We start from the raw sequence: 25,143 nt of genomic DNA on the forward strand, positions 1-25,143 counted from the left end.
GTTTATTCTTTTGCTTTCCCCTAGTCTCCCAAGGGACTCATAGCATTCTGCAGTGATCTTTGATCTCATTTCAGGGGCTGATAGAAGTTTCTAAGCTACTTGGCTGTCTGAATAAATATAGACACTACAATCCTTGTAGTACTTACGCAAATTCTCCTCCACACACACTCTGATAGCAGAAATTTTCACCTGGAATAGTGCGGTCATCTTCTCTAGAGAGACTGCTATCTCTAGTCTAAGCTATGCCCATATACTCCAGCCCCAGCACCTTCATCTGTTTTTGCTCTGTCAGTAAAGCAAACTTTGTCTCCTGAACAGTGTTATGGTTCATTCTGCCTCTATTCCTCTTGTGACTGTACCCTCTTGTAACGTTTTGTGGTTACTGGCTGGATGAGGAAAGGATAGTATGATAGGTGGGTGGCTGGTTTCCTCTCACTACAACACAAAATGCACATATGGTTAAAATACAATTTATTACAGGAACCAATTGAGTTTCTCATGATCCAGCTGTGTAGTTTTGATTTTGCGGTCATCTTTGTGATGGTTAGGGCAGGTTCCGGTTCAGTAAATGGAGTCGTCGCGCCTGTCCTGGTCAGTGATGTCCAGTCTGAAGTTCTGTGGTTCACAGCAATCAAATAACAGGTGCTAATTCTTGAATCTTGTCCGTGTCCACCACAGTGATATGCAGTGACTAACATTTCCTCACAGCTAGCTAAGGTGTGGGCGACTATCACTAGAGCACAGTGTCATGTATTGAGCTGCAGTGCGAACTGAGTCCCGAAGGGACGTACAGAGGTACAGAGATTGAGACAGCTTGGTCGGAGCTGGTGGCCTATATGCATACTGCCCAGGGTTCGTTATTGGCGCACAGCCTGGGGACATGGCTTGGTCTTCTCTTGTCATAGGCACACATAGCTCAGCACCTGCTGTACAATGTTTCCTAGTGCCAACTGGTGTGCTGGCACACCATTGTCGTGTACTGGAGATGCGAACGACAGGGGGGGGGGGGGGGGGACTTGCCCACTGACTAGCCTGTATTGGAGCAATCACACAATTGTCTTGCAATTTTTTTAATTCACTGGCTACTTTGTCTCGTAAAGCAGTGGGAATGGGACAAGCTCAGAAAAACTTAGGCTGTGCGTTGTCTTTTGGGGTAATGTGCATTACAAAATTCAGAAGTCCGTCAGAAAAGAGTTCAGGTAATTCCTTAAGCAAACTAGCTACATTGTCTGTTGGGTTAAAAGCAGTCACTGAAAATACATTGTCTTGGATGCTAAAGCCAAACAAGTCAAATGAACCTAAGTCAAAAATATTTTCACTGTCTCTTGATTTTAACACAGTAAATTTAGCTGTCATAGTGTGAGGTTTGTAAGTGGCAAGCAAACTATACTGTCCAAGTAAAGGAATTTCCTGTTGTATGCAGTGAGGTGTATTGGAGCATGTATTGGAGCAATCACACAATTGTCTTGCAATAGCCTAACTATTTGTATGTGGCACAGTTAAGCAAAGTTGCAGAACCACATGTGTCCAATTGAAAGGCAACACAATGTCCAGCAATTTGTAGTGTTACAAATAGTTTGTTGGAATGGTACCACACTGCACTGGTGCGAGATGAGGGTACAACCTTACTTGAATTACTGCTACAACCTATAGTCGGATTTGAAAGCACTGCATCCACAGAATGTGCATGAGACCTGTTATTTCAAGAGCAGGCAGAATTGTGTTCTTTTGCCGTAGCAAGCAAATTGCCTGGAAATGGCCTTTCTTTCCACATGAGAAGCATGTCGCATTGTGTAACGGGCAGTCTTAGTGCTTATGGTGAGCAAAACAGCGAGGTCGAGACCTCGCTATATTTACAGACCTGGCTATGTGTTGACTAGGTTATCAGCGTGTCTGTGTGGGCACTTGTTGTGGCAGCTGAGTGGGGCCATTGAGGGCAAGAGGTGACTTGACCTGACAAATTGGGACCTCACAAAATTTATCAGCAGCTATAGCACTGGAATCGAATTGTTATAATGTTTGCAACACTTGATGGAGCGAAGGATATGAGTACTTGAGAATATGTTCTCTAATTCCGCTATTGGTACATTGTATGTGATCACATCATGGATCATCATGTCACATAAAAGTGGCCACAACTACACTTAGAATTGACACTTCGTAGTGAGACCCTGTAAGTCAGTACATCACTGACTGTTCATCTGTTCTGGCTTTTTCTTAAGGTGAAAGAACTGAAATCTGGCTGCAGCAACCTGAATCTACTGTTTGTAATACTGACTTAATGCAACTACTACATCATCATAGGACAGTGCATCGGGAGATGTCATAAAGAAGAGTTTTGAATTAGGCAAAACACAGGGATTCCCACGATGGACCGAAAATAATGAGATTTCACAATACCTTGAATTTGATGGACTTGACAGTGGGCCTGGAACTGGGTGAGATGTTCCTTCTCTTTTTCATCGAAGTGCTGAAGCGTGGAATGTTGTTCGGTGGGACTTGGATTGGCTGATTGGTCGGTTGTGCAGCCAACGCAGCTTGTGTGGCAATCAATTGCTGTACAATAGACAGCAATGTGGTGATTTGCTGTTTCTGAAACTGAAAAATCTGATTTAGTTCAAGGCAGGACCAGTCTGCAGCTGAGACACAGTGGCAGGGGGTGGAGGGGATGGGGTAACCATTGTAACACTAATAAATTACAGCCAAATATGAAAAAACAAACAGAAAAGCAATGTGCAAAGCCTCTGAAAAGAGAAATAGATTAGTTCTGCAGCTCCCCTCCTATAATTCATGCAACAACAAGAACAAATTAGCAAATAGAATCACTGTAGCAACAGCTCCCCTGCAGCAACCTAGAATACATGAAAAGCAAACAAAACATATTGATCAGATGCATGTACACTTGTTGTGGCTGTGCCATCTTGTAGCTTTTTGCGGTTCCTGGCTGGATGACGAAGGGTGGTATGAAAGGTGGGTGGCAAGTTTCCTCTCACTACAACACAAAATGCACACGTGATTACGATACACTTTATTACAGGAACCAATTGAGTACCTAGCTTCAGTGATGTCCAGTCTGAAGTTTTGTGATTAACAGCAGTCTACTAACATGTACTAATTCTTTAATCTTGTCCGTGTCCATATGGCAACTATATAGAATGACTAATGTTCCCTCACACAGTGTGTACACAACCCAGGAGATCTGGGAAAAACCCGGGAATTTTTTCATCCGGGAGAAAACCAGGAAACATCTGGGAATTATTTAGAATTCTGGGAAATTTTTTGTTTTAGTTTTCAGATAAATTTTTGTAATTTTGACTGGTAAGAAAAGATACTCTAACAAAGGATATTACTGTACCCCGCTACAGCAGAATAATACCGCAGCAACAAAGGATGAACAAGAGAAAAAAAAATGAAAATAAAACTTAAGTTGCAAAGGAAATGCGCCATATAAAACAACAAAACACATTGCTCATACAAGTGTCTGCCAACAGCAAAATGTTTAAAAGGCTTTAGGAAGACTATCAATGCTTCATAACAACAAATTGCCTCTGATGAGCGTGACGTCACAACTGTTTACATTAGATTCATTTGAGCAGTTGCAAGCAGGCTCATGCGTATGCATAGTTGAGTCACATATGTGTAGCACCTTCTCCCGTTTCTGGCTACAGAACTGTGGCTGTTAGCTGTATAAGCAGTAGCAACAAGCAGCAAGATGCTACTTGGAAAAAATTTACTGGCACGCACAAGCTTCTAGGTTCTCTGGGGGGCAAACCGAGGTATCTGCTGCCCTGGGTGGTAATTACAGGGGAGGAGGGGGGGGGGGGGGGGGGTTACCACTATCTAGTATTCCCGCGGTTCAGAAATATCATTGATATTGATCCAGGGCTGGTGCACAGAGCAGCCTGAGTTGTAGTGGAAAGGTGGATAGTCTCCATGTGCCTCGTGTTTATGTTTAGTGATATTTCTGTGGCCGGGAGCTATCAAGTGAATTAAAATACATTCACATAATTACAGAAGGCTAAAATATGTTATTAGTTTCAGATTTTATTTCCACCATTCTGACAGTCAAACATTAATCACCTTGCAGAACAATGTAGTTATTTTTTCGGTTTTCTAAAGAAATTTCGCTTTTCTTAATCTTTTCCGCTGAGGCAGTCAATTTATTTGAAACAAAGTGTTTAATTCCACACTATTGGCTAGTTTCCACTGTTTGCTGCATATCAAAAGTGCATGTTTTCATCTTAGCACGTGTGGCATAATGCCATAATAAAGAACCAAACACAATACAGTACTGGTACTCAAAGAAAATTTACATCCAAATATGGATACACGAATGTGCGCTTTAAGCCGAATTATGAATTGTAGTATGGTTCAAAAAATTCTGATGCTCTTAGAGTGTCCTCTGATGTCTTGTTTCTCTTATGACATAATGTAAGATCTTGTAATGTTTTACATGTACAAACATACGGGCTTCCTGCATCATTGTAGCTGTGCAAGTGCGGTGATGCCTGTTATCTGGCGCTCTCTGCCAGCTGATGAAACGAACCTATTTCTAACAGGTTGCGGGAAAATATTGTGAATGGCTGTTTCAAAAGCTTTACTTTCAAATTAAATTTCCTTATACACAAGATGAACTATGCGCAAGAATGTACGATGAATTTCTTAAATCGCAGAGCGTTTGACTCTCATTTAAAAATCAACTCTTTGAGGATGACCATTAAGAAAAATTTTAAGACCAGATCAGACATTCATGTCGTTATTAAAAATTTTATTGGCGCATTTGTATGATGTATCTTAAAGCGTAACACATGCAAAAAAGATCAACATTATGTGTGAAAGCTTAGCTTCTCTTACAGCTTTTTAATCTTTGACACCAATATTATAGTGAAAGCTTTGCTTTTCTTGTAGCGACACTATGTATATTAATTTAAACCATTAACTTTTCATATATTTCTGTGTACATGCTACTTAACAGTGATATTGCTATTGGCTGACTGCATCATCTGTCCTATGCTCTGAAAATCCTCTGTCATCGGCTGGCATATCACTTGAATGAGCTAGGACTGGCTTACAAAAGCACATCATAATCTCGATTTCCACGCTTCAGGAAGTAACATGTGGTGTTTGGTGGGAATTCGAATTTATACTTTCATAATACAAAAATGTGCAGCATATCTGTATTTATTTATTTATTTATGAGTTTTGTTTTCTAAAGGGCAGGAAATTCTAATCTGGTGCATAAAACCATAAACATTCAAAGGACTGATAAGTTTTACAGTTCCGAGGAAAAGTATACTGTGACTTAACACAAAAAAAGTGTGTTTTCACCTGGGAGAAAGCCGGGAAATCCGGGAATCTTTCTTTCTTTCTCCCCCCCCCCCCCCCCCCTCCCCTGCCTCAACACTAGCTAAGGTGCAAGGCAGTGACTATCACTATGGAAGACTAGAAGACAGTGCAACGTATTGGGGTGTAGAGTGAACTGAGTACCAATGTGACATACCGAGGTACAGAGATTGAGATAGCTTGGTTGGCAGTGCCCAAGGGTTGTTTTCAGCTCGTAGCCTGGGGGCATGTCTTGGTCTTCTTTTGTCATAGGAGTGCTTAGATCAGCACCTGCTATACAATGTTTTCTAGTGCCAACCAGTGTGCTGGCAAAGGTGTATGTCAGTACAGCTCCATTCTTCCATTTGTTATACTGAAGGCTTCAATGAAGCAGCTGGAAGTTGTTGTATAGTCATTGAGCATTTGCCCTACCATTCCTATATTTACTACACACTATATTGACGTGAGGTTCTGGATATCTGAAAGGAATCCACTTATGTCCAGTTTTGAACCTGTATGCCCTGCTGCTGCCTCTATTGTAACCCAAAGGTGTAATGGAGGCATGCCCAGCAAGGTCTCCAACCCAGTAGTGGGTGTGCTGCTAATTTGCCCTGTTATGGCTAATCAGCCAATCTCTGTTCTTTGCCAAGCTCCTCAGCAGCCACATTCTGTTGTACTTTATTCCACCATACTGTAAACCACTAAATTATCATAGGTCTTTTTTACAGTGGTGTGTATCCATACATACTCCTGGGATTAGACCACAGTTTTTAGCAGTGGCTCTTCTAGTTCTCATAAGAGTACTTTTTGCTTATTCCTTAGATGAGGGGCCCATGAGAGTTTAATACTCAGGTTTACACCTAGATACACCACTACCCCCTCTGCTAGTAGAGTTTCATTGAGGAGCTTGAGATTCCAGTATGTGTGCTAGATTTGCTTCCTCTTAAACAATATTACAGCAGCTTCTTTGGGGCTGACCCTTAGACCCTGCTTTCTGCACCAATTCTCCACAATTTCCAGTACACATTGTATCATAGTTCTAACAATATTGGCAACTTTGCCAGGTTTTACTTTGACTAAACTATCTGCGTTGTGTATCCATCATCCTCCTTCGTTAGAGTACCTCCTCGAATAGTTGGTATTGTTGTGAGGACTTTATTAAGTCTAGCGTAAGTAGCTGTACCATCCACTTCTCACAGTACACTGTCCTGAAAGGTAGCTTTGCTTACCTGGTCATGAGGTTGTATTTGACAAGGACCTTCTGTCATTTTGCTCATTGTCCTTTCTTCCGTGCAAGGTTGACAGTCTTCTTACTTTCTTCCTTTGAATTTCCAGTGATCAGGTTTCTAAACATGAGGTCATAATAGCAGATGTCACTGCATCTGCATTTCCTCAAAGTCTACTGGTTTCCTTATCAAAGTTCTGACTTCATATAAATTTAATTTAGGTCTTTCCTATATAAGTTGCAATCTGTTTTCCAGTGATTCCTATAGTCATGGTCTGTTTAACACCTATTTCAGCCTCAAACTTGTGCAAGTGATCAGATAAGGATGGCTCCATTGACACATGCTATTGTTTGACATGACTATCCACTAGAATGGACGCAAAAGTTATGCCAATTATTTCTTCCCTTCTATTCTTGAAGGTAGGTTCCATATCCCTATTCAGATTTCCAGATCATTTTCTCGTAGAAATTTGAATAGGTGCTCACCTCTGCTATTGCTGTCACTGCTTCCCCGCACCAGGTTGTTGACATTGTCATGACAACTAACCATCAGTTGTTCATTCTGTTGGGAGCAGCAATCTACCAGTGTCCTCACTCCCTGGGAAGAAGGCATACTGTCCTCATAAGGAAGGTAAGCTGATGTCAATGCAATATCTCCTTCTTCAGGTTGTTTCACCCTGATAGTCACTAGGTCCCTGAAACAGAAATGAATGAAATTTCATTCTTAACCTAAATGTATGTTCTGGAGTTCTCTAGATTTCTAGCATAAATAAATTTAACTCCAGTTCCTCCAAGATCTGAAATGGCCCCTTTATGTAGATAGGATTCCTGGATCAGTGTGTCATCCACCTCCTGTCTTCCCAGAAGGCAACTGAGATCAGCAGTTGCCCCTTTACTGTGTTGGAGGTTTATCTTGCTGCCATGGTCACTTCTAATGTCTTTGATTGTCCCAACTGCAGCCTGCGAGAATCCCAAGTACAGTTTCATGTCCTGTTCTCACATTGCTGTCAGGGATTTTTTTTCCGGTTTCCTTCACAAGGGTTTACCTTCCTGGAACAACCTTTTGTTTGATTGCTCTCCAACCCTCTGTTGAGACCTTCGGGTTCTGTGCCATTATTTTCTTGAACAGAGTCTTTGGAGGTATACCCTTAAGAAGTTTTGCTATCCAAATTGATACCTTCTCAGTCTTGAGAAGCTCAGCCACTGTTTTGACTAGCAGCTATGCCTTCTGCCACAGAGATATCTTAGGCATCTCCTTAAGCCACTCCACTGTTGCCATCCTCTCACAGACAACGATCAGACCACACCTTCGTCCAGATACATTCTCCTAAATTTGGGTCCTCTGTGTGTGTGTGTGTGTGTGTGTGTGTGTGTGTCAGTTCCACCCCCACCTCACTCCACCTCCCCCCCCCCCCCCCCTCCAATCTTCTCAAAGAGAGCTGTCTGGACAAGCTCCATCTGCTGCAAGGTGATGTTGACCAGTAGATGTCTCTGTTAGATAACTTCTCCCTGTTAGATAACTGCCATCCTGAAAACCAAGACTGCAGTATTATAAGCCTGTTTTTCTATTTCCTGCTTTGACTTTTTCTGGATCTGTTTATCCTGGAATGAAAGTACTGAACTCTTCCCTTGTTCTCTTTTTCCCTGACTTAGAAAGTAGAAGGGATCTGGTTACCCTTTTCACTCTTTTTTTGATCTGGGGAGGAAGACTGTTTAGTTCCCTCCATTTATTTTTAAGAAGCCATTCTACATCTTCCATTTCTTTTTGTTCTTAGAGAAGTTTCCTCCTCTGAGCTCCAGATAAGGATTTGATCTTCATCTGGTCCAAATTCTTAGTAACAGTTTCCACTTCATGGACTAGTCTGTCAGCTGAGTCAGTCTTCCCATGTACCAAGCGCCCTTCAGCATGAACTGTGTCACACCTTGGGTTGGGTATCTTGGGAATTGGCAAAAAACTATGGAGGCATGGGGCATTGTGGGATACCCTGGAGACCTGTCCAGCATGGGAGACACTGCCAGTAGCTACACTACTATAGCCTTCAGCTTCATGTGAACACATAAGCTTCTTCACCCCCACAGTATGTACTTTGACAAGGTGGTGTCCCCCAGAGAGGTTATGAATAGTTACTAGCCTGTTATCGTCATCAGCCAATTGATGTCCGCTGTTGAACAAAGGCCTCCTGGACTCTTCTTTATGTTATTAAGTCTTCAGTTATACATAACCATGTTTCTTCTTCATATTTTTTATCATCTACATTCTTTCCTTTAGGTCATTGTCTTGGTCTTTAAGTGTCCAACAAAGAAATTACCTGATCCCTCTACCATTTACTCAACTGTGTTTGTGTCTTCTTCTCTTATTGTAATGTACATCTTAGGTTTCACTGCATAATTTTATCTTTTGTGCTATGTAAGTTATCAGATAAAAGTCATAGGTAATATAATCTAAGAACTAGTTTTATTTCAAAATGCTTAATTCTGTTTGCAGTATTAATCAGAATTAAAGTAAAAAATTTAGTGCGTGGACAATGCCTATGAATTAATTATTTTTCTAGGTTTTAACTTTAGTGCATCATTCAATCGATACATTTCTCTGTGTTGATAGATGAACAGATCACATACTAATGGTTCAAATTTAAATCTATGTGGAGATTTTTTTGGACAGTTACTACAATTACTGAAGTTCAGACTTATGCTTAGTATGAGGGTCACCTTTTAAATCTTTTATGAATAGCCACGAAATGGCACTATTGATGTGTGACATTACTGATGTTCCAAAATTTATCAAGTTTTTATTGTTAAGACAATGGCAGCTGCTATACCGGTCCAGTAGTTCATTTACAGTGCATATTTTAAGAAACAGCTTTGTGAAAATTGTAAATTTCACTTGAACATTTTATTTGTATGATTTTTTGTTAGTGGTTTGTTAGTGGTTCATGGTGTGGGTTCCTGTAGTCATGTCCTAGTTCATGAACCACTGGCAACGTATGAGTGGCCAAGTAAGTGGTCCCGACAGTCGGGATACCAGTTACTTTGGAATAAGGCTGGGCATCTCGGACATATTCTGAGTCGTGGTCACCTTTGTGCTCACACGGCAAAGACTACCAAATCCACCGGTTAGTCCCTCAGCCGTTAGGGGTAAAACCCAATGGGACTCGGGGCAAGTAAGGCTAGCAACCTGCTTCCCTGGTACTTTAAATATGATGCTGGCAACAATCAGAGCAAAATGCCTTGGACCTTTGGAGGTGACGGATTCCCACCTCTAACTGACAAACCAGGGACTCCTAAGATACGACTTGGCAAACAAATGGTAATGAGATGGGGAGCTATTAATATCAATGAGGGCTACTCTGGGAAGAAGGTAGAGCTGGCAGAGGCTGCAAGTAAGATGGGGCTGGACGTTTTAGCTGTTAGTGACATTCGGGTAAGGGGTGAGAAAGAAGAGGAAGTGGGAGAATACAAGGTCTACCTGTCAGGAGTCAAAGCAGGAATAGCACAATGGGGTGTAGGGCTTTACATCAGGAAAGAAATGGAACCCAGCGTAGTTGCAATAAGGTATGTAAACGAATGACTGATGTGGATAGATTTGACAGTGTCTAGCAAGAAAATTAGGATTGTGTCAGTATATTCGAATTGTGAAGGGACAGATCAAGATAAGATGGATAGTTTTTATGAGGCACTCAGTGATGTAGTTGTTAGAGCAAAGGACAAGGACAGTGTTCTGCTCATGGGTGATTTTAACGCCAGGATTGGAAATCAAACAGAAGGGTATGAAAAGGTTATGGGTAAATTTGGAGAGAATATGGAGGCCAACAGGAATGGGAAAAAACTCTTGGATTTCTGTGCCAGTATGGGCTTAGTAATCACAAACTCCTTTTTTAAACGTAAGAACATTCACCGGTATACTTGGGAAGGCAGGGGAACCAGAACTGTCATTGACTATATAATAATAGATCAGGAATTCAGGAAGGCTGTGAGGGACACACGTGTATTCAGGAGATTCTTTGATGACACTGATCATTATTTAATCTGCAGTGAAATTGGGATTGTGAGGCCGAAAGTGCAGGAGGTCAGGTCCATGTGTAGGAGGATAAGAGTGGAGAAACTTCAGGATAAGGAAATCAGGCACAAGTACATAACAGCGATCTCAGAAAGGTACCAGTTAGTTGAATGTAGTCAATTACAGTCATTGGAAAAGGAATGGACAAGGTACAGGGACACAGTACTAGAAGTGGCTAAAGAATGTCTTGGAACAGTAGTGTGTAAAAGTAGGATGAAGCAAACAGCTTGGTGGAATGATACAGTCAAGGCAACCTGTAAAAGGAAAAAGAAGGCGTATCAAAAATGGCTACATACCAGAACCCAGGTAGACAGAGAAAATTATGTTGAAGAAAGAAACAAAGCCAAACAGATAATTGCAGCATCCAAGAAGAAATCGTGGGAAGACTTTGGAAACAGGTTGGAGACTATGGGTCAAGCTGCTGGAAAACCATTCTGGAGTGTAATTAGCAGTCTTCGAAAGGGAGGTAAGAAGGAAATGACAAGTATTTTGGACAGGTCAGGAAAACTGCTGGTGAATCCTGTGGATGCCTTGGGCAGATGGAGGGAATATTTTGAAGAGTTGCTCAATGTAGGTGAAAATGCGATCAGTAATGTTTCAGATTTCGAGGTAGAATGGGATAGGAATGATGATGGAAATAGGATCACATTTGAGGAAGTGGAAAAAATGGTCAATAGATTGCAGTGCAATAAAGCGGCTGGGGTGGATGAAATTAAGTCGGAACTCATCAAATACGGTGGAATGTCAGGTCTTAAATGGCTACACAGGATAATTGAAATGGCCTGGGAGTCGGGACAGGTTCCATCAGACTGGACAAAGGCAGTAGTCACACCAATCTTTAAACATGGAAACAGAAAAGATTGTAACAACTACAGAGGTATCTCTTTAATCAGCGTTGTGGGTAAAATCTTCTCAGGTATTGTTGAAAGGAAAGTGCGAGTATTAGTTGAGGACCAATTGGATGAAAATCAGTGTGGATTTAGGCCTCTTAGAGGTTGTCAGGACCAGATCTTTAGCTTACAGCAAATAATGGAGAAGTGTTATGAGTGGAACAGGGAATTGTATCTATGCTTTATAGATCTAGAAAAGGCATATGACCGGGTTCCTAGGAGGAAGTTATTGTCTGTTCTACAAGATTATGGAATAGGAGGCAAACTTTTGCAAGCAATTAAAGGTCTTTACATGGATAGTCAGGCAGCAGTTAGAGTTGACGGTAAATTGAGTTCATGGTTCAGAGTAGTTTCAGGGGTAAGACAAGGCTGCAACCTGTCTCCACTGTTGTTCATATTATTTATGGATCATATGTTGAAAACAATAGACTGGCTGGGTGAGATTAAGATATGTGAACACAAAATAAGCAGTCTTGCATATGCGGATGACTTAGTTGTGATGGCAGATTCGATTGAAAGTTTGCAAAGTAATATTTCAGAGCTAGATCAGAAATGTAAGGACTATGGTATGAAGATTAGCATCTCCAAAACGAAAGTAATGTCAGTGGGAAAGAAATATAAACGGATTGAGTGCCAAATAGGAGGAACAAAGTTAGAACAGGTGGACGGTTTCAAGTACTTAGGATGCATATTCTCACAGGATGGCAACATAGTGAAAGAACTGGAAGCGAGGTGTAGCAAAGCTAATGCAGTGAGCACTCAACTACGATCTACTCTCTTCTGCAAGAAGGAAGTCAGTACCAAGACTAAGTTATCTGTGCACCGTTCAATCTTTCGACCAACTTTGTTGTATGGGAGCGAAAGCTGGGTGGACTCAAGTTACCTTATCAACAAGGTTGAGGTTACGGATATGAAAGTAGCTAGGATGATTGCAGGTACTAGTAGATGGGAACAATGGCAGGAGGGTGTCCACAATGAGGAAATCAAAGAAAAACTGGGGATGAACTCTATAGATGTAGCAGTCAGGGCGAACAGGCTTAGATGGTGGGGTCATGTTACACGCATGGGAGAAGCAAGGTTACCCAAGAGACTCATGGATTCAGCAGTAGAGGGTAGGAGAAGGTACCTGGATTCGGTTAAGAATGATTTTGAAGTAATAGGTTTAACATCAGAAGAGGCACCAATGTTAGCACTGAATAGGGGATCATGGAGGAACTGTATAAGGGGGGCTATGCTCCAGACTGAACGCTGAAAGGCATAATCAGTCTTAAATGATGATGATGATGATGATGATGATGATTTTTGTTATTTGTGTAATTACTTGACAGTAGCGCCTCAAATCACTTCATTCAATTTTTACTAATCTATCACTTTCAGAATACACTGTTTACTACACTGAAGAACCAAAGAAACTGGTACACCTGTGTAATATTGTGTATGGCTCGCACAAGCATGCAGAAGTGCCGCAAGGCGGCATGGTATGGACTCGACTACTGTCTGAAGTAGTGCCGAAGGGAATTGACACCATGAGTCCTGCCTGTTGTGAGGTGTCGCATTGTCGTGCTGGAATTGCCCAAGTCCGTCGGAATGCGCAATGGACATGAATGGATGCAGGTGATCAGACAGGATGGTTACATACATGTCACATCTCACCATATCTAGACATATCACGAGTCCCATATCACTACACCTGCACATGTCCCACACCATTATAGTGCCTCCCCCAGCTTTAACAGTCCCCTGCTGACATACAGGGTCCATGGATTCATGAGGTTGTCACCATATTCGTACATGCCCACCCACTTGATACAATTCAAAACAAGACTTGTCTGACCAGGCAACATGTTTCCAGTCATCAACAGTCCGATGTCGGTGTTGACGGGCCCAGGCGAGGTGTAAAGCTTTGTGTCATGCAGTCATCAAGGGTACACGAGTGGGCCTTTGGCTTTGAAAGCCCATATTGATGACGTTTCATTGAATGGTTCGCATGCTGATACTTGTTGATGGTCCAGCATTAAAATCTGAAAAAATTTACAGAAGGGTTTCACTTCTGTCACATTGAACAATTCTCATCAGTCATCATTGGTCCTATTCTGCAGGATGTTTTTCCAGCCACAAATATGTCATAGATTTGATGTTTTAACTGATCCCTGATATTCAAGGTACACTCATGGAATGGTCATATGGGAAAATCTCCACTTCGTCACTACCTCATAGATGTTGTGTCCTATTGCCCGTGTGCCTACTTTAACACCACGTTCAAACTCACTTGAACCTTGATAACCTGCCATTGTAGCAGCAGTAACCGATCTAACAACTGTGCCAGACACTTATTGTCTTATATAGGCATTGCCAACCGCAGTGCCCTGCTCTGCCTGTTTGTGTTGTCTGTATTTGAATGCACATGCATCTGCCAGTTTCTTTGGCACTTCAGTGTATTAGTTTGCATAATTTCATTGCAGTTGCTCTTTTCAATTATGTATTTTGTGAAGCTTAACCGAAGTAGGTTGTTGCTCCATAAAACATCAATGCTGTGCACAACATGATTGAAGAGGATCAGTACTTGACTTACTGTGAGACAGAGGCATCCGTAGAACTGTTGAAAGAGTGTGTCAGATTCGATCCTGCATTGACAAGCAGTTGTCAAAGAGATGTACATCCAGTGGATTCTGCACAGTTTGACCAAAACTCGGATACAGGGTCATGGCAGTTGGTACACTATTATTTAACTGTATAATAAAATTTATGTCTGGAACAAAGTGTCAGCATATGAACAGCTGCAGACCGTTTCATCTCTCAGGCCGACACATAATTGTGTCTTATTATTTTCATAATTGAAAAATGCGTTTACACACATGCTGTATATTGATCAAAGCATTGATCTCACATATGCAGCCTCATTAGGAAGACATGGAAACTCTTCCCAACGAAAACTTTGTAGACTCCTGGACAGTTTTAACATAAGAGTTTGTCTTTTAAATGGGAAGTATATTGCAGATCACTCAATTCCACCTGCCCAAGAACATGTGTGCTTTCATCTGAAATGGCAAACAGTCTCAAAAACAGATGTGAGATTAGCAGTCTCCACAAAACATTTAGAAAATTGATCATGTAATTCTTTCAGTGCCACAATGAATTATTTAAAATTCATATTTTCTTGTTTTCTTTAACACCAGAGAATTTAGGTAAATGGACAGTGTTTGCTGTCAGAAGTACCCTTTCAACAATGTGATTTCCTTTTTTAATGTCTTACTGCAGTCTTGTCCACTCAAGTCCACTAAAAACATGGGGTCTGCATCCATTCTGGATCTTCTAATTTTCATCTCTGCCTTCTGTTATCCTTCAGAAATTCTAAAATGATAAAGTGTTCCAGATATGATCCTCAGTTTAATTATCGTACTTCACAGGAATATACAGAGTAGTCGGAAACAGTCTGAAATGCTTGTAAGGGTATTGCAAGGGAGGCTGTGCTGAGAAATAACCGTCAAGAAAAAATTTGACAACGTTTTGCACCATTTCCAAGTTATTTAGCATTGAAGTTACCCATTTAGGCTGTCATGCACACAAATTCAAGCAGCCTTCCAGGGATACTGTTCTTTGTTTAGGTTTACTCTGGCCGAACAAACCTAGCTTTTGCTCACCTAGCTGAAAGTTAACACTTCCGAAATAGGCACATTTTAACTGGTAATGAGCATTTGAACAAATGGTAACTCACAGACCCACAGATGTCTGTGCATTCCCACAGCTTAGTACATGCATGTGCTTGAATTTATGTGTGCAATGGCCTGATTGGCTAACTTCAATGGTAAGTAACTTGGGAACTGCACAATGTATCAAATTTTTTTCTTAACAGTTATTTCTCAGGCCGACCTGCCCAGCAACACCCTTTCTGACTATCCTGTATAATGTCTCCATAATCTTATTTCAGTTCCGCCAAAAACTGTTGAAACACACAGTGTAATACTGTATGAGACCTCAGAAAATTTCCTGTTTGTCCCACCAGTTTCATTACGTGCTCCTTGCCTGAAAATTTGGCACACAGTGCTTCTTGATGTACAAACAATGAATCTCATACAAGTCATCTGTTGTTCATTGTAAATTTTTGCTTATTCATCAGCATCTTAATCTTTGAATTCTTTGTGCATAATGTTCTAATGCCATTATAGTACATTTGCAGTACACATAATTTATTTGGCTGCAGAATAAATGTTGAGATTTTTTATTCTTTCTTTGAAAAATAAACATGTTTCTCATTCATTTCTAAAGGCTTATAACAAAAGCTAGATTGCCTCTTTTTGTGCTAACAGCCACTGGACCATTGAACTTCTTTTATACCATGAGCAAATAGCATAGGATAAACAGCACTGACACCATAATTCTGCTGAACTGATGAAAGCCATGCTGAGGGAAAAATCCAACACCAAATGGCAGAAGAAATAGTGTAGCATTGCACTGCTAAATGGAATGGCACACTGTACTGAGTAGTTCCAAGAAGGACCAAGGAAGTCAAGACATACCAAGTCTTGCCGAAACAGTTTGAGTTCCAGTCTGCACACATTGTGCACATGTGAAGTTTTGCATAGTGTGACTGCACACATTATATGCATATGAAGTTTTGCATGCTGTGGCTGACCCTGGTGTAGAAGACTGAAGATTTCGTTACCCACAAGTCAGTGATGTCATCAGGAAAAACAATCAAAAATGTCACATAATTCTTCTTAATGACAATGTTAGCTACACAGTGCATCAAGTGATTGATTTTATGACAGGAGAAAACAGCAAACTCGTATCTCATTGCTAACAAATTATTTTTTGTTGCCTTATGTGAAACAAAATATGTGTATGATTTTTGTGACCTCAAGAAACTGTAGCACCCTTTCAGAACCTAATTCTTGAGGTACCAGCATCCAAGTGGAAAAAATTTTTCAGTATTAGTTCAGACACATACATAAGCATATAAATTTTACAGGAAAATATTTTGAATAACAGTAAAATGTTTTGTACCTTTTTTTTCTTTCATTGTTTTTAGCAAAAACTTAAACGGCAACCCTCATGTTGTTATAATGTTATAATCAGAAAGCTGTCATTTTCATCTTGTTTGTGAATTTCATTACTGACGACATGTTGTCTTTATTTAGGCTTACCTGAATAATGCAGATGTCAGTACAGAGTACATCAATACCTTGCGTCAGAGTTTGACTGAAGAGATACCGGGAATGTTAAATATGACTGAAAATGAATTTGCAAAACTTGAGAGCTGTCTTTCTGGACTTTCTTCAGTCAATGGAAGTCTGAGATCAGTAATAGAATATGGAATGCAACAACTAAAGGCGAGTGCTATAAAACCTCGCATAAATCCTTGGATTGACTCATTTCTCTCCGTCAGTCACCAACTGTCTGAGGTATGTGAACAGATTCATATTATAAGTGTTTTAAGTGGTGTTTTATGTGTGTATGACTCGACAAAATTACTCCTCTCTCATTTCATTCATATGTGTTTTTATTGCAGAACTTGACATACAATCTGTAATTACCACTAATTGAGATGGTTAGATCACAAATCTCCACTAGACCATCCAGATGTATATTTTCTGTTTCCTTAATTACGTGAAATGAATGCTAGATATGTGATATGTGATTTATTCATCTCATTAAATACTATATTCAAATCATTTGATTTGATGTACAGGAGACATGTCAAGGTTTACAAAAAGAAACTTTTTTCTCTTTTTTAAGAGAAATACAGAAGTTTACATTATATTTTGCATTTCTAAGTTACAGCTACACACACACATAAAATAATACATGTAATACAATCCCTGTGTTCAGACTGTGAAACTGTCCTCAATGAATGTCTGCTTTTAAAGAGAGACCATAATTAATGAGTCTGTTGAAACACAGATGTTGAAAACCTTATAAACAGTCGAGGGCCAAGGGAGGAATAGGATTTACTGCTCAGTTTTTTAAGATCTTGCCATTCAGCTTCTCTGTCACAAGTGGAATGGCCAGCAGAATGCATTATGTTGTTTGTGTGTACTGTTGTTGTCAGGCTTGGTATGGTGTATAAGGGGCTTGAAAAGCAACGGATGTTGAGTGAGCACTGTAAATGACTTGGAGATGCTGCATACTTCTAAGCGACACCTTGAGGAGAGGCCCAAGTATTCCATTGTTTCGGAGAGGCACAACACTGTTACTCCTGGCATGATGATGTGGGGAGCTGAAGGTATTGCGTCAGGTTATGGCTGGTAATGTCACAAGAAATTCTTGATGGCAAAACAGTACATCACACACACACTCTGCATCCTCATGTGTTACCTCTCATGCAACAATATCATGGTGCCATTTTTCAACAAGACATGCTGCATGATTGAGGTACACCAATTGGCAGCGAGATCCCCAGATCTGTGCCTGGCAGAACATGTGTAAAAGCAGCTTTGGAGTTAGCTCTGTCACTGCGCCACAATCTAGGATATTGGGGGCTCAGTTAAACAGTTGTGGGCCAGCTTGCCCCTGGGCAGAATACAATGGCTTTATGACACCCTTCCCAACCAATTTAGAGAATACATCAAGGTCAGAGGTGGTACAACGTCTTTGAACATTTAACTCGATTATGTAATCATCGAAACATCACATACCATCTCAAGCCTTGAAGATTCATTTCGTTTCCTCCTCCACTTGTAGGTGCTTCAATTTTTTTGACAGGCAATGTATTTGACCAGAATATCTAAATAAAATGCATCGGTCACTCAGTGAAGTGTTCTGTTCAAAAGAAAATCATTAACTTGGCTAGAAAATCAAAAGCATATTAAGAATGAACCCACTTCTATAAGTGGTGTATGATATGAAACAAATGCTGCCAACAGACAATTGTGTACCTAATTTAGAGTGAAACTGTAGGCAGCTTTAATCTGATATAGAAATACATAACATATCCTCTGCTGCAGAATGCAGGTTCCATTCTGAAGCTATCTCCGTGGCTACAACCAACATGTTTTCCATGACAAGTTTTCATTCAGTTGTGTTCATTGCCTGTGAAAGGCAAGATTTTGGAATCATGTTATAGTGCTGCTTGCAGGAATGTTCATTTCCAGGTGTGTTATGCATATCAAAGCAGCACTTGAATACCAAAGAAAAACTGATACATATTTATTGGGACTAGTTAAGGCAATGTTTTTGAATGACGAGAAAGAATTGGTTATGTACAAAAATGATAACAATTTAAAATACTATGCCAGAGGCTTTAATGAATATTCCATTAAGCTTCTAGTTTCATACTGCATCAGTGGGTTGGAGATGAAGCACAAAACTAATTCTGATAAATAGAAGCCACTACCTGTAAATATATTCTTAATTTTCTCAATCAGCTGCGAAGAAAATTTCTGTAAATAATTGGATAACTGTTTTGTGAAAGATCTGTAATTTTATCACAGATAGTTTTGACTGATAGCTCAAAGAGTTACTGAGATTCACCCTTGATTTGTCCCAAAGAATAACATATCTGATGACGATAGAAAGATATAATAACAGCCAGTGACAGCTTCTTTTCACTATTTTTGTGGTTGTTGTTGTTGTGGTCTTCAGTCCTGAGACTGGTTTGATGCAGCTCTCCATCCTACTCTATCCTGTGCAAGCTTCTTCATCTCCCAGTACCTGCTGCAACCTACATCCTTCTGAATCTGTTTAGTGTATTCATCTCTTGGTCTCCCTCTATGATTTTTACCCTACACACTGCCCTCCAATACTAAATTGGTGATCCCTTGATCTCATTAGTTATGTGATCTACCCGTCTAAACTTCAGCATTCTTCTGTAGCACCACATTTCGAAAGCTTCTATTCTCTTCGTGTCCAAACTATTTATCGTCCACGTTTCACTTCCATACATGGCTACGCTCCATACAAATACTTTCAGAAACGACTTCTTGACACTTAAATCTATACTTGATGTTAACAAATTTCTCTTCTTCAGAAACACTTTCCTTGCCATTGCCAGTCTACATTTGATATCCTCTCTATTTCGACCATCATCAGTTATTTTGCTCCCCAAATAGCTAAACTCCTTTACTACTGTAAGTGTCTCATTTCCTAATCTAATTCCCTCAGCACCACCCGATTTAATTCGACTACATTCCATTATCCTCATTTTGCTTTTGTTGATGTTCATCTTATACCCTCCTTTCAAGACACTGTCCATTCCGTTCAACTGCTCTTTCAAGTCCTTTGCTGTCTCTGACAGAATTACAATGTCATCACAAACCTCAAAGTTTTTATTTCTTCTCTGTGGATTTTAATACCTTCTCCAAATTTTTCTTTTGTTTCCTTTACTGCTTGCTCAATATACAGATTGAATAACATCAGGGAGAGGCTACAACCCAGTCTCACTCCTTTCCCAATCACTGCTTCCCTTTCGTGTCCCTTGACTCTTATAACTGCCATCTGTTTTCTGTACAAATTGTAAATAGCCTTTTGTTCCCTGTATTTTACCCTTGCCACCTTCAGAATTTGAAAGAGAGTATTCCAGTCAACATTGTCAAAAGCTTTCTCTAAGTCTGCCAATGCTAGAAATGTAGGTTTGCCTTTCCTTCATCTTTCTTCTAAGATAAGTCGTAGGGTCAGTATTGTCTCACATGTTCCAACATTTCTATGGAATCCAAACTGATCTTCCCTGAGGTCGGCTGCTATCAGTTTTTCCATTCGTCTGTAAAGAATTCACGTTAGTATTTTGCATCCGTGACTTTGTGGTAAATTTGATATAAAGATACTAATAAGAGAGCAATAGTACAATGATTACGTGGCAACAGTAAATATTCCAATCAGTACAGTACTAAAGTCCCGGATGGGAAGGGACATATATTTATCTAACATTTAGAAGAGCAGAAATGTAGAACTTTACACAATCAATCATCCCTACTGTTTAAGTCTCTATCTACGGCATATTTAAAGATAAAATTACTCAGTAACTTGAAAAATTCAAGCCAAGAACCTTTAATGTGTTGATTGGCCTCAGTGTTGATATATTGATGAATAATCATCAAGTGTCCCCCCCATGAACCATGGACCTTGCCGTTGGTGGGGAGGCTTGCGTGCCTCAGCGATACAGATAGCCGTACCGTAGGTGCAACCACAACGGAGGGGTATCTGTTGAGAGGCCAGACAAACATGTGGTTCCTGAAGAGGGGCAGCAGCCTTTTCAGTAGTTGCAGGGGCAACAGTCTGGATGATTGACTGATCTGGTCTTGCAACATTAACCAAAATGGCCTTGCTGTTCTGGTACTGCGAACAGCTGAAAGCAAGGGGAAACTACAGCCATAATTTTTCCCGAGGGCATGCAGCTTTACTGTATGATTAAATGATGATAGCGTCCTCTTGGGCAAAATATTCCGGAGGTAAAATAGTCCCCTATTCGGATCTCCGGGCGGGGACTACTCAAGAGAACGTTGTTATCAGGAGAAAGAAAACTGGCGTTCTACGGATCAGAGCGTGGAATGTCAGATCCCTTAATCAGGCAGGTAGGTTAGAAAATTTAAAAAGGGAAATGGATAGGTTAAAGTTAGATATAGTGGGAATTAGTGAAGTTCGGTGGCAGGAGAAACAGGACTTCTGATCAGGTGAGTACAGGGTTATAAATACAAAATCAAATAGGGGTAATGCAGGAGTAGGTTTAATAATGAATAAAAAAATAGGTGTACGGGTAAGCTACTACAAACAGCATAGTGAATGCATTATTGTGGCCAAGATAGATACGAAGCCCACACCTACTACAGTAGAACAAGTTTATATGCCAACTAGCTCTGCAGATGACGAAGAACTTGATGAAATGTATGATGAGATAAAAGATTTTATTCGGGTAGTGAAGGGAGACGAAAATTTAATAGTCATGGGTGACTGGAATTCATCAGTAGGAAAAGGGAAAGAAGGAAACATAGTAGGTGAATATGGATTGGGGCTAAGAAATGAAAGAGGAAGCTGCCTGGTAGAACTTTGTGCAGAGCATAACTTAATCATAGCTAATACTTGGTTTAAGAATCATAACAGAAGGCAGTATACATGGAAGAACCCTGGAGATACTAAAAGGTATCAGATAGATTATATAATGGTAAGACAGAGATTTAGGAACCAGGTTTTAAATTGTAAGACATTTCCAGGGGCAGATGTCGACTCTGACCACAATCTATTGGTTATGAACTGTAGATTAAAACTGAAGAAACTGCAAAAAGGTGGGAATTTAAGGAGATGGGGCCTGGATAAACTGAAAGAACCAGAGATTGTACAGAGTTTCAGGGAGAGCATAAGGGAACAATTGACAGGAATGGGGGAAAGAAATGCAGTAGAAGAAGAATGGGTAGCTTTGAGGCATTAAGTAGTAAGGCAGCAGAGGATCAAGTAGGTAAAAAGATGAGGGCTAGTAGAAATCCTTGGGCAACAGAAGAAATAATGAATTTAATTGATGAAAGGAGAAAATATAAAAATGCAGTAAATGAAGCAGGCAAAAAGGAATACAAACATCTCAAAAATGATATTCACAGGAAGTGCAAAATGGCTAAGCAGGGATGGCTAGAGGAGAAATGTAAGGATGTAGAGGCTTATCTCACTAGGGATAAGATAGATACTGCCTACAGGAAAATTAAAGAGACCTTTGGAGAAAGGAGAACCACTTGCATGAATATCAAGAGCTTTGATGGAAACCCAGTTCTAAGCAAAGAAGGGAAAGCAGAAAGGTGGAAGGAGTATATAGAGGCCTACAAAAGGGCGATGTACTTGAGGACAATATTATGGAAATGGAAGAGGATGTAGATGAAGATGAAATTGGAGATATGATATTGCGTGAAGAGTTTGACAGAGCACTGAAAGACCTGAGTCGAATCATGGCCCCCGGAGTAGACAACATTCCATTAGAACTACTGACAACCTTGGGAGAGCCAGTCCTGACAAAACTCTACCATCTGGTGAGCAAGATGTATGAGACAGGCAAAATACCCTCAGACTTCAAGAAGAATATAATAATCCCAATCCCAAAAACGCAGGTGTTGACAGATGTGAAAATTACCGAACTATCAGTTTAATAAGTCACAGCTGCAAAATACTGATGCGAAATATTTACAGACGAATGGAAAAACTGATAGAAGCTGACCTCGGGGAAGATCAGTTTGGATTCCGTAGAAATGTTGGAACACGTGAGGCAATACTGACCCTATGACTTATCTTAGAAGAAAGATGAAGGAAAGGCAAACCTATGTTTCTAGCATTTGTAGACTTAGAGAAAGCTTTTCACAATGTTGATTGGAATACTCTCTTTCAAATTATGAAGATGACAGTGATAAAATACAGAGAGCGAAGGGCTATTTACAATTTGTACAGAAACCAGATGGCAGTTATAAGAGTCGAGAGGTATGAAAGGGAAGCAGTGGTTGGGATGGGAGTGAGACAGGGTTGTAGCCTATCCCCGATTGTTATTCAATCTGTATATTGAGCAAACAATAAAGGAAACAAAAGAAAAGTTCGGAGTAGGTATTAAAATCCATGGAGAAGAAATAAAAACTTTGAGGTTCACCAATGACATTGTAATTCTGTCAGAGACAGCAAAGGACTTGAAAGAGCAGTTGAACGGAATGGACAGTGTCTTGAAAGGAGGGTATAAGATGAACATCAACAAAAGCAAAACTAGGATAATGGAATGTAGTTGAATTAAGTCGGGTGATGCTGAGGGAATTAGATTAGGAAATGAGACACTGAAAGTAGTAAAGGAGTTTTGCTATTTGGGGAGCAAAATAACTGATGATGGTCAAAGTAGAGAGGATATAAAATGTAGACTGGCAATGGCAAGGAAAGCGTTTCTTAAGAAGAGAAATTTGTTAACATTGAGTATTGATTTAAGTGTCAGGAAGTCGTTTCTGAAAGTATTTGTATGGAGTGTAGCCATGTATGGAAGTGAAACGTGGACAATAAATAGCTTAGACAAGAAGAGAATAAAAGCTTTCGAAATGTGGTGCTTCCGAAGAATGCTGAAGATTAGATGGGTTGATCACATAACTAATGAGGAGGTATTGAATTGAATTGGGGAGAAGAGGAGCTTGTGGCACAACTTGACTAGAAGAAGGGATCGGTTGGTAGGACATGTTCTGAGACATCGAGGGATCACCGATTTAGTATTGGAGGGCAGCGTGGAGGGTAAAAATCGTAGAGGGCGACCAAGAGATGAATACACTAAACAGATTCAGAAGGATGTAGGTTGCAGTAGGTACTGGGAGATGAAGAAGCTTGCACAGGATAGAGTAGCATGGAGAGCTGCATCAAACCAGTCTCAGGACTGAAGACCACAACAACAACATACCCCATCAGTCCAAAACGTTTTAAAACTTCACTAACAAAAAATAGAGAAGAGTTGATGATGATTGTAATGCTTCAGGTTTCTAGATAGTCTACTCTCCAGCATCCCCACCCCTTTTGCCTCCCAGATCCCTACTTGTCACTGTTGACACCCCCTTCGTATACACTAACATCCCTCTTGCCCATGCTCCTATCACTATTGAACACTACTTTTCCCAACATCCTTCAGACTCCAAACCCTCTAATTCATTCCTCATATGCCTTACTAACTTTATCCTAACGCACAACTATTTCTCATTTGAAGGGAAGGTATACAAACAAAGCTGCGGCACAGCCATGGGCACACACATGGCACCCTTCTATGCCAACCTTTTTATCGGCCACCTAGAGGAGACTTTTCTAACCTCCCAAAACACCAAATCACTTGTCTGGTTCAGGTTCATTGAAGATATCTTCATTATTTGGACTCAGGGCAAAGACACCCTATCTTCATTCCTTCACAACATCAACAACTTCGATTCGATTTACGTGGTCCTCCTCAACCCAGTGTGCCACCTTCCTACATGTTACTTCCTCCTCTCTGATGGATTCATCCACACTTCTGTCTACATTAAACCCACCAACTACTAGCAGCACCTGTATTTTGACAGCTTTCATCCCTTTCACATTAAAAAATCCCTCCCCATTTTGACAGCTTTCATCCCTTTCACACTAAAAAATCCCTCCAATATAGCCTGGCCACCCAGGGGCGATGTATCTGCAGTGACAACAACTCTCCTGCTCAGTGTATGGATGTTCTTGCCATTTTCTTAACAGACAGGCACTATCCCCCAGACCTAGTCCGCAAACAGATCATGACATTTCCCTCGCACTGCTCCTAATAACCTACCACAAAGGAGTGTCCCCTTCATCACCCAATACCACCCCAGACTGGAACAACTGAACCACATCCTTCACCAGGGCTTTGATTACCTATCATCGTGGCCTGAAATGAGGGACATCCTTCCTGAGATACTTCCCACCCCCTTCTAAAGTCATGTTCCGTCAGCCACCCAACCTCCACAACATACTAGTCCATCCCTATGCCACTCCCAATACCGACCCCTTGCCACACAGGTGATATTACTATGGAAGACCCAGGTGCAAAACCTGCCCAATCCACCCACCCAGCACTTCCTATTCCAGTCCTGTTATAGGTTTATCGTATGCCATCAGGGGCCGGGCCACCTGGAAAGCAGCCATGTCATTTACCAGATCTGCTGCAATCATTGCACAGTTATTTTATATTGGTATGACTACCACACAGCTGTCCACCAGGATGAACA

General features: G+C 40.6%; 1 protein-coding gene across 2 annotated transcripts in view; it reads left to right on the forward strand.

Moving 5' to 3' along the window:
* LOC126162063 (conserved oligomeric Golgi complex subunit 4) overlaps positions 1-25,143 on the forward strand; it is a 122,385-nt gene that overhangs the window by 65,413 nt on the left and 31,829 nt on the right. For both annotated transcript variants that reach the window (XM_049918322.1, XM_049918323.1), the window contains exon 10: positions 16,633-16,896. In XM_049918322.1, the coding sequence (XP_049774279.1) occupies positions 16,633-16,896 (264 nt within the window). The remainder of the gene's footprint in view (positions 1-16,632; positions 16,897-25,143) is intronic.

The sequence above is a fragment of the Schistocerca cancellata genome, chromosome 2 (genome assembly GCF_023864275.1).
Source record: "Schistocerca cancellata isolate TAMUIC-IGC-003103 chromosome 2, iqSchCanc2.1, whole genome shotgun sequence".
NCBI classification, from domain to species: domain Eukaryota; kingdom Metazoa; phylum Arthropoda; class Insecta; order Orthoptera; family Acrididae; genus Schistocerca; species Schistocerca cancellata.